Source organism: Eleutherodactylus coqui, chromosome 11, assembly GCF_035609145.1.
Source record: "Eleutherodactylus coqui strain aEleCoq1 chromosome 11, aEleCoq1.hap1, whole genome shotgun sequence".
Classification (NCBI taxonomy): Eukaryota; Metazoa; Chordata; class Amphibia; order Anura; family Eleutherodactylidae; genus Eleutherodactylus; species Eleutherodactylus coqui.
Genome location: NC_089847.1, coordinates 6,645,863 through 6,657,192, shown reverse-complemented (window position 1 = coordinate 6,657,192; position 11,330 = coordinate 6,645,863). Strand labels below are relative to the sequence as shown.

The window sequence follows — 11,330 nt, the reverse complement described above, 5'->3', positions numbered from 1 at the left end:
CTACATCTCTAAAAAGGATTTCCAGATGTAGCATTCACTAACATGACAGATGCATCATAGGAACTAGAGATGAGCGAACGTACTCGTTTCAAGTAATTACTCGATCGAGCACCGCGATTTTCGAGTACTTCAGTACTCGGGTGCAAAGATTCGGGGGGCACCGTGGGGGCAGGGGGAGGCGTGACGGAGCGGGGGTAGCAGCGGGGAACAGGGGGGAGCCCTCTCTCTCTCCTTCTCCCCCCCACTCCCCGCTGCAACCCCCCACTCACCCACGGGGCCCCCCGAATCTTTTCACCCGAGTACGGGAGTACTCGAAAATCGCGGTACTCGGGCGAAAAAGGAGTGTGGCCGAGTAGGCTCGCTCATCTCTAATAGGAACTCAATTTGCAGCATAGTACATTGTAGTGATCAATAATGTCAAGTTAATATTTGTTACATTGTACATCATGGCTGCACCACAAGTACAAGAGACTCACATGGGGGGATACTCCGAGGCATCTCTAACGGAGCTCCAGGGTTCAGGAGGTATTGGGTCCTCAAATCTCAGTGGTCCAACTGGAGGCTTCGCAAAAGGGATGCCAAGAAATGTGTTAACGGTTCTAGAGGTTTCCTTTACGGGCACCGTAATGCCCTGTAGACGTCCATATTTTGTAGTTACCAATGGCCTTCCATCTTTATGACCTACAAACAAAACCTTTTTGTGGGACATTCATTATTTAATGATAACATGTTCATTAATTTAGACAGTAATACTGCCACCCAATGTACAAGACTATGACTAAATGGGCTACTGCTAGGGAAAAGTGATATGGAAAAATACCTGGGGGTACTAGTGGACTGTAGATTAAGCTGGAGCAATCAATGCCAGTCAGCTGCTGCAAAGGCAAATAAAGTCTTGGGATGCATTAAAAGAGGTATAGGGGCGAGGGGCGAGAACATTATCCTCCCACTATATAAGGCACTTGTCAGGCCCCACATGGAATACTGCGCACAGTTCTGGTCACCGGGGCTCAGGAAAGATGTTACAGCACTGGAGGGGGTTCAAAGAAGGGCAACTAAACTAATACATGGAATGAAAGGACTGGAATACCCAGAGAGGCACCAAAACTGGGATTATTTACCCTGTAAAAAAGACGGTTAAGGGGCGACAATATAACTATGTATAAATGCATGAGGGGACAATACAAGGATCTCTCCCAGGATCTGTTTATACCCAGGACTGCGACGGTAACAAGAGGGCATCCGCTATGTCTAGAGGAAAGCAGGTTTCATCACCAACACAGAAAGGGGTTCTTTACTGTAAGAGCAGTGAGACTGTGGAACTACCTGCCTGAGGATGTGGTGATGGCAAAATCCATGGAGGAGTTTAAGAGAGACTAGATGTCTTCCTAGAGCGCTGTGATATTACAGGATATAGACATTAGGTGAACAGCGGGTTGGTGATCTCAAATGTTGATACAGGAATCACTCTGGTTGCCATTAACGAGTCAAGAAGGATTTTATTTCCTCCAAATCAGCTAAATAGGCTTATTATTTTGTTTATTTTCCTTCCTCTAGATCAGCAAGGGGGGGGGGGGGTAGGGGTGGAAACAGTCTGCACTAGATGGACATTGTCTTCATTCCGCCTAACATACTATGTTATAAAAATTTACAAGAATATAACTACTATAATACTGCCCCCTGTGTACAAGAATATAACTACTATAATACTGCCCCTATGTACAAGAATATAACTACTATAATACTGCCCCTATGTACAAGAATATAACTACTATAATACTGCCCACTATGTAAAAGAATATAACTACTATAATACCGCCTCCTATGTACAAGAATATAACTACTATAATACCGCCCCCTATGTACAAGAATATAACTACTATAATACTGCCCCTATGTACAAGAATATATCTACTATAATACTGCCTTCGATGTACAAGAATATAACTACTATAATGCTACTCCAATGTAAAACAACATAACTACTATAATATTGCCCCCCATGTACAAGAACATAACTACTATAATACTGCTCCTATGTACAAGAATATAACTACTATAATACTGCCCCCTATGTACAAGAATATAACTACTATAATACTACTTCAATGAAAAAGAACATAACTACTATAATATTGCCTCCTATGTGCAAGACTATAACTAATATAATACTGCCCACTATGTACAAGAATCTAAGTACTATAATACTGCTCCCTATGTACAAGAATAAAACTACTATAATACTGCTCTTATGTACAAGAATATAACTACTATAATACTACCCCCTATGTACAAGAATATAACTACTATAATACTACCCCCATGTACAAGAACATAACTACTATAAGACTGCCTCCTATGTACAAGAATATAACTACTAAAATACTGCCACCCTATTACAAGAATATAACTACTATAATACTACTCCAATGTAAAAGAACATGACTACTATAATACTGCCCCACTATGTACAAGAATATAACTACTATAATACTGCCCCTATGTACAAGAATATAACTACTATAATACTGCCCCCTATGTACAAGAATATAACTACTATAATACTGTCCCCTATGTACATAAATATATCTACTATAATACTGCCCCTATGTACAAGAATATAACTACTATAATACTGCTCCTATGTACAAGAATATAACTACTATAATACTGCTGCTATGTACAAGAATATAACTACTATAAGGCCTTAGTCAGACGGGCGTTTTTTGCCGCGATTTGCGGATCGCATGACGGATGCGCATCCGCAAATCGTGTGACCGGTGCGCGCAAGTCGCCCGCAAATCGCCCGAAAATCTGCTCCTAGCCGCGTTTCATTAGAAACGGGCCGGAGCTGTCCAGCGCATTGCATTCAATGGAGACGGCAATACAGCCGTCTCCATTGAAAGCAATGCGCTGCGGGCGAGCCCGGGATGAATTGTCGGGAAGGGCTTAAATATATAAGCCCTTACCTGCAATCCATCCTAAAATGTGTTAAAATAAAAAAAAATTGCATTCTCACCTTCTGCCTGCAGCTCCGGGCAGCCGTCCTGCAGTGGGTGTGAAGGGGGTGTGAGTCAGACCTGCCCCCTGATTGGCTCAGCGCTGAGCCAATCAGAGGCATGCCTCACTCACACCCATTCATGAATTCATGAATGGATGTGAGTCAGACCTGCCCCTGATTGGCTCAGCGCTTAGAGGCAGCAGTCACTCACCCATTCATGAATTCATGAATGGGTGTGTGAGTGAAACCGGCCTCTGATTGGTCAGGCTGTGACCAATCAGAGCAGATCATTCAGCAGGCGGGGATTTTAAAGCCCCGCCGGCTGAATAGTGCCGAGAAGCAGTTCAGGAGAACTGACAGCGGCCGCGGCTGGACTCCGGCTGCAGCGGAACGGTGAGTATACAATTTTTTTTTATTTTAACACATTTTAGCATGAATTGCAGGGAAGGGTTTATATATTTAACCCCTTCCCGACAATTAACCCCGCGCACGCCGGCAGCCCATTGCTTTCAATGGAGCGGCTGTATTGCCGCTCCATTGAATTCAATGGGCAAACATCGTTCTTCTCTGCCACAGCTGTTACAGCTGTGGCAGAGGAGAATGATTTGTCTTCTATATGTTCTCAATGGGGTCGGCGCTGCTGCCGCCGGCCCCATTGAGCGCATATACAGAAGCGAACAGGAATCGCAGATCGCAGATAGGTGCGATCTGCGATTTTTTTGTTCTATAATTTTTCGGACGAGCGCATAAAAAGCGCTCATGTGTCCGATACCATTGCGAAGCAATGGTTTTAAAAAATCGCCGGACGCATGCGCATGCGCAAATCGCGGCAAAAAACGCCCGTCTGACTAAGCCCTAATACTGCTCCTATGTACAAGAATATATCTACTATAATACTGCCCCTATGTACAATAATATAACCACTATAATACTGCCCCTATGTACAAAAATATAACTACTATAATACTGCCCCCTCTGTACAAGAATATAACTACTATAATACTGCTCCCTATGTACAAGAATATAACTACTATACTACTGCTGCTATGTACAAGAACATAACTACTATAATACTGCTGCTATATACAAGAATATAACTACTATAATACTGCTCCTATGTACAAGAATATATGTACTATAATACTGCCCCTATGTACAATAATATAACCACTATAATACTGCCCCTATGTACAAGAATTTAACTACTATAATACTGCTCCTATGTACAAGAATATAACTACTATAATTCTGCCCCCTATGTGCAAGAATATAACTACTATAATACTGCCCTCTATGTAAAGGAATATAACTACTATAATGCTACTCCAATGTAAAAAAACATAACTACTATAATATTGCCTCCTATGTACAAGAATATAAGTATTATAATACTACCCGCATGTACAAGAACATAACTACTATAATACTGCCTCCTATGTACAAGAATATAACTACTATAATACTGCTCCTATGTACATAAATATATCTACTATAATACTGCCCCTATGTACAAGATTATAACTACTATAATACTGCTCCTATGTACAAGAATATAACTACTATAATACTGCCCCTATGTACAAGAATATAACTACTATAATACTGCTCCTATGTACATAAATATATCTACTATAATACTGCCCCTATGTACAAGATTATAACTACTATAATACTGCTCCTATGTACAAGAATATAACTACTATAATACTGCTGCTATGTACAAGAATATAACTACTATAATACTGCCACTATGTACAAGAATATAACTACGATAATACTGCCCCCTATGTACAAGAATAAAACTACTATAATACTGCCCCTTCTTTTCAAGAATATAACTAATATAATACTGCCCCCCGATTTACAAGAATATAACTACTATAATACTGCTCCTATGTATAAGAAAATAACTACTATAATACTGCCCCCGATGTACAAGAATATAACTACTATAATACTACCCTCTATGTACAAGAATATAACTACTATAATACTGCCCCTCTGTACAAGAATATAACTACCATAATAATGCCCCCTCTGTACAAGACTATAACACCTATAATACTGCCTCCTATGTACAAGAATATAACTACTATAATACTGCCCTAGATATACAAGAATATAACTACTATAATACCGCTCCTATGTAAAAGAATATAACTACTATAATGCTACCCCTATGCACAGGAATATGACTACTATAATACTGGCCCCTATGTACAAGAATATAACTACTATAATACTGCCCCCTATGTACAAGAATATAACTACTTTAATACTGCTCCCTATGTACAAGAATACAACTACTATAATACCGCTCCTATGTACAAGAATATAACTACTATAATATTGCCCCTATGTACAAGAATATAACTACTATAATACTGCCCCCTCTGTACTTGAATATAGTTACTATAATACTGCTCCTATGTGCAAGAATATCACTACTATAATATTGCCCCCCATGTACAAGAATATAACTACTATAATACTGCCCCCTATGTACAAGAATATAACTACTATAATACTGCCCCCTATGTACAAGAATATAACTACTATAATACTGCCCCCTATGTACAAGAATATAACTACTATAACACTGCCCCCGATGTACAAGATTATAACTACTGCAATACTGCTCCTATGTATAAGAACTTAACTACAATAATACTGCCCCCGATGTACATCAATATAACTACTATTTTACTGCTCCTATGTACAAGAATATAACTACTATAATACTACGCCTCAGCACAAGAATATAACTACTATAATAGTGCCCCTATGTACAAGAATATAACTACTATAATACCGCTCCTATGTACAAAAATATAACTACTATAATACTACTACTATGTACAAGAAAATAACTACTATAATACTGCCCCTATGTACAAGAATATAACTCCTATAATACTGTCCCCTCTGTACAAGAATATACCTACTATAATACCGCTCCTATGTACAAGAATATAACTACTATAATACTGCTCCTATGTATAAGAATATAACTACTATAATAGTGCATCCTATGTACAGGAATATAACTACTATAATACTGCTCATATGTACAAGAATATAACTACTATAATACTGCTCCTATGTACAAGAATATAACTACTATAATACTGCTCCTATGTATAAGAATATAACTACTATAATACTGCCCCCTATGTACAAGAATATAACTACTATAATACTGCCCCCGATGTACAAGAATATAACTACTATAATACTCATATGTACAAGAATATAACTACTATAATACTACCCCTCTGCACAAGAATATAAATACTATAATATTACCCCTATGTACAAGAATATAACTACTATAATACTGCCCCCTATGTACAAGAATATAACTACTATAATACTGCCTCCTATGTGCAAGAATATAACTGCTATAATACTTCTTCCTTTGTACAAGAATATAACTACTATAATACTGCCCCCTATATACAAGAATATAACTACTATAATACTGCCCCCTATGTACCAGAATAATATAACTACTATAGTACTGCTCCCATGTATAAGAATGTAACTACTATAATACTGCCCCCCATGTACAAGAATATAACTACTATAATACTGCCCCTATGTAAAAGATTATAACTACTATAATACGGCTCCCTATGTACAAGATTATAACTACTATAATACTGCTCCTATGTACAAGAATATAACTACTATAATACTGCCTCCTATGTACAAGAATATAACTACTATTATACGGCTCCTATGTACAAGAATATAACTACTATAATACTGCCCCTATGTACAAGAATATAACTACTATAATGCTGCTCCTATGTACAAGAATATAACTACTATAATACTGCCCCCTATGTACAAGAATATAACTACTATAATACTGCCCCCTATGTACAACAATATAACTACTATAATACAGCCCCCTATGTACAAGAATATAACTACTATAATACTACCCCCTATATACAAGAATATAACTACTATAATACTGCCCCCTATGTACAAGGATATAACTACTATAATACTGCCCCCTATGTACAAGAATATAACTACTATAATACTGCCCCCTATGTACAAGAATATAACTACTATAATACTGCCCCCTATGTACAAGAATATAACTACTATAATACTGCCCCCTATGTACAAGAATATACCTACTATAATACTGCTCCTGTGTACAAGAATATAACTACTATAATACTGCCCCCTATATACAAGAATATAACTACTATAATACTGCTCCTATGTACAAGAATATAACTACTATAATACTGCCCCCTATGTGCAAGAATATAACTACTATAATACTGCCTCCTGTGTACAAGAATATAACTACTATAATACTGCTCCCCTATGTACAAGAATATAACTACTATAATACTGCCCCCTATGTACAAGAATATAACTACTATAATACTGTTCCTATGTACAAGAATATAACTACTATAATACTGCCTCCTATGTACAAGAATATAACTACTATAATACTGCCCCCTATGTACAAGAATATAACTACTATAATACTGCTCCTATGTGCAAGAATATAACTACTATAATACTGCCCCCTATGTACAAGAATATAACTACTATAATACTGCCCCCTATGTACAAGAATATAACTACTATAATACTGCCCCTATGTACAAGAATATAACTACTATAATACTGCTCCTATGTGCAAGAATATAACTACTATAATACTGCCTCCTGTGTACAAGAATATAACTACTATAATACTGCCCCCTATGTACAAGAATATAACTACTATAATACTGCCCCCTATGTACAAGAATATAACTACTATAATACTGCCCCCTATGTACAAGAATATAACTACTATAATACTGCCCCCTATGTACAAGAATATAACTACTATAATACTGCTCCCTGTGTACAAGAATATAACTACTATAATACTGCCCCCTATGTACAAGAATATAACTACTATAATACTGCTCCTATGTGCAAGAATATAACTACTATAATACTGCCTCCTATGTACAAGAAAATAATTATGGGGATGTACTGCTGAGAATTTCCTCATTAATATAAATTATTAATATTTGATTTGCAGGAAAATAAAAAAAAATTGCGGAATAAGAAGAAATTCTGATCTGCTGGTTGATTGGTTCTTGGCTCCTGTATACTTCCCATTACATCCTGCGTTCTGGTATCTGGCACCCCGATTCTTACCTGTTCCAATCGCTGATAGAACCAGGGGTCCGAGGAGGAGAATGTGCGGCAGAATCGCCATGTCCGTGCGCTGCGGTCTCCGTGTGGAAGCTGTTGTTCTGCTCCACAGTCTTTACTACATCAGGTGTTCTGAGGTCTCTGATAATAAATCGCTGGTTATTATGTAACAAATCACAGTATCATTACAGGTCTGTTAGTCGTGTCATTGTGTAAGCCAAGCTGCACCCTGTCCTCTACATGCAACTTGCTTCCTACAAGTATGAAGTAGCTGCCCTCTAGCCCCTGAGCTGATAAGTCATGTACTTTGTATGCAGTTGCCTTCACTCCAGGTCACAAACTTCTGTGATTCCACATTAATCACATTCACCTATGTAAATTGTATAGGATAATTGCCAAAAGGGAAACTCCTGATTTTATATATATATATATATATATATATATATATATATATATATATATATATATATACACACACACACTAGCTTACCCGTCGCGCATGGCTGCGGAGACAGACAGACATACATTAGTTTTTATATATATATAGATAACAACCAATCACAGCGCAGCTTTCATGTTACCTCAGCTGTATAATATATATAACACCTAGAGATGAGCGAGTATACTCGCTAAAGGCAATTGCTCGAGCGAGCATTGCCCTTAGCGAGTACCTGCCCACTCGAGACAGAAGGTTCGGTTGCTGGCATGGGGGAGCGTTGAGTTGCGGCAGTCAGCAGGAGGGAGTCGGGGGGAGATCTCCCCTCCGTTCCGCCCCGCTCTCCCCCGTAGCTCCCTGCCCGCCGCCGGCACCCGAACCTTCTGTCTCGAGCGGGCAGGTACTCGCTAAAGGCAATGCTCGCTCGAGCAATTGCCTTTAGCGAGTATACTCACTCATCTCTACTAACAACCAATCACAGCGCAGCTTTCATGTTACCTCAGCAGTATAAAAAAATAGCATCACAGAAGGGGAAATAAAAAATTAAAAACAATCACAAAAAATGGCCGTTACTTACTGAGTGAGGAGTGCATATAGATGCATCCTCTCACCATGCAGGAAGCTGACTACCAAATGGAGGAGCGAATGTCCTGTATCTTGGCCAACATCCAACCAATGCCTTGCGTTTATTATCTATCATTCACATGCAGTGTGGCTTTAAGACTCCAGGGGGAGCCCAGGGTGGCAGTACCAATGTGGTTCACTGTTGGAAATGCAGGGCAACCCGCCGAACTATTATGGCGTCATTAATAGGTTGCTGGTCTGCATGGTGAACTACATATATCAGAATGGTCTGGCACCCTGTATCCACTATGTGTGGGAGTGTACTCAAAGCATCCACCCCCCCTCATTATCAAGAGGCAGTGTGAGTGGGTGTCTTATCGGTGTCCTGCACAGGTGTTATTCGTTCCTCCATTTGGTAGTCCGCTACCTGCATGGTGAGAGGAGGATGCATCTATATGCACTCCTCAGTCAGTAAGTAACGGCCATTTTCTGTGATTGTATAAAAAATAGCAACCAATCACAGCTCAGCTTTCATGTTACCTCAGCTGTATAAGAAATAACAACCAATCACAGCGCAGCTTTCATTTTACCTCAGCAGTTTAGGAAATAGCAACCAATCACAGTGCAGCTTTCATGTTACCTCAGCGGTATAAGAAATAGCAACCAATCACAGTGCAGCTTTTATTTTACCTCAGTGGTATAAGAAATAGCAACCAATCACAGCACAGCTTTCATGCTACCTCAGCAGTATAAGAAAGAGCAACCAATCACAGCACAGCTCTTATGTTCCCTCAGCAGTATAAGGAATAGCAACCTATCACAGCACAGCTTTTATTTTACCTCAGCATTCCCAATATCCAGCAATTGTCTTGCGAAACGTTCGGCGGATGCATCATTTTGTAGTTGAACAGGCATCCCATTGCTCGTAATGCCTTTTGCTTTTGTGCTTGAGATGGAAGTCAAACGATCTTTGTCTGGGGGGCATAACTGTCGATGGTGCTCGCACGCACGCCACCTATCGTAGGATAGATGTGCTATGCCAGTAATCTTCCCAGGAGTGTACTCAACAACTTCCCAAAGATTCATGGCGATTGGATGAATGGTGTAGTAATGCATAAAGGACAGACAGACATACATTCATTTTTATATATATATAGATGACATCAGGAAGTGAGAGAATTAGATTCCATACGTAAAATTTGGACGCTAATTCTTTTGCGCTTAGAATTGAATAATCGAGTTGGGACCCATTAACTTTTCCTGTTTATGACATAATCAATGCTCGTGCCAAATTTCATGTTTCTACGACATCGGGAAGTGAGAAAATTAGTGGCAATGATGGAAATCGAATGATCTACGTGGGGGGGGCGTAATTGTCGATGACGCTTGCACACGCCATTTATCATAGCATAGATGTACTATGCCAGTAATCTTCCCAGGAGTGTACTCAACAACTTCCTAAAGTTTCATGGCGATCGGATGAATGGTGTAGTAGCGCAAAAATGACAAACAGACAGACAGTTACACAGACACACATACATACATTCAATTTTATATATATAGATGACATCAGGAAGTGAAAGAATTAGATTCCATACGTAAAATTTGGACCCTAATTCTTTTGCGCTTAGAATTGAATAATCGAGTTGGGACCCATTAGCTTTTCCTATTTATGACATAATCTATGCTCGTGCCACATTTCATGTTTCTATGACACCGGGAACTTAGAGAATTAGTGGCAATGCCTTTTTCTTCTGTGCTTGAGATGGAAATCGAGTGATCTACGTCTGGGGGGCATAACTGTCGACGATGCTCACATGCGCGCCGTCTATCGTAGGATAGATGTGCTATGCCAGTAATCTTCGCAGGAGTGTACTCAACAACCTCCCAAGGTTTCGTGGCGATCGGATGAATGGTGTAGTAAATGCATAAAGGACAGACAGACAGACAGACATACATTCATTTTTATATATAATGTACACACACGGGGTTTAGTCTCCCTAGGATTGCCATTATGCCCCCATAAGGTGGTTGGCACATGTACAGGAACGCCGTCCAAATCAGAACTACCAGCCGGGTTTATTACACAATTATAGCATTTACCACACACAACATTTAAAATTGGACGAGCCCTCCCATAAA

General features: G+C 39.2%; 1 protein-coding gene across 3 annotated transcripts in view; it reads right to left on the bottom strand.

Annotated features, from left to right (window-relative positions):
• The window catches only part of LOC136582011 (fatty acyl-CoA hydrolase precursor, medium chain-like), a 102,835-nt gene extending 94,496 nt beyond the window's left edge, over positions 1–8,339 (bottom strand). Inside the window, exons 1-2 of one of the 3 annotated variants that reach the window (XM_066582741.1) lie at positions 8,192–8,324; positions 477–681 (exon numbers count right to left, since the gene is read on the bottom strand). In XM_066582741.1, coding sequence (XP_066438838.1) covers positions 477–681; positions 8,192–8,252 — 266 coding nt within the window. In that variant the 5' untranslated portion in view covers positions 8,253–8,324. Of the gene's footprint in view, positions 1–476; positions 695–8,191 lie in introns of all 3 variants that reach the window. The other 2 variants (XM_066582742.1, XM_066582740.1) reach the window with 2 other exon arrangements.
• Positions 8,340–11,330: the final 2,991 nt, after the last annotated feature.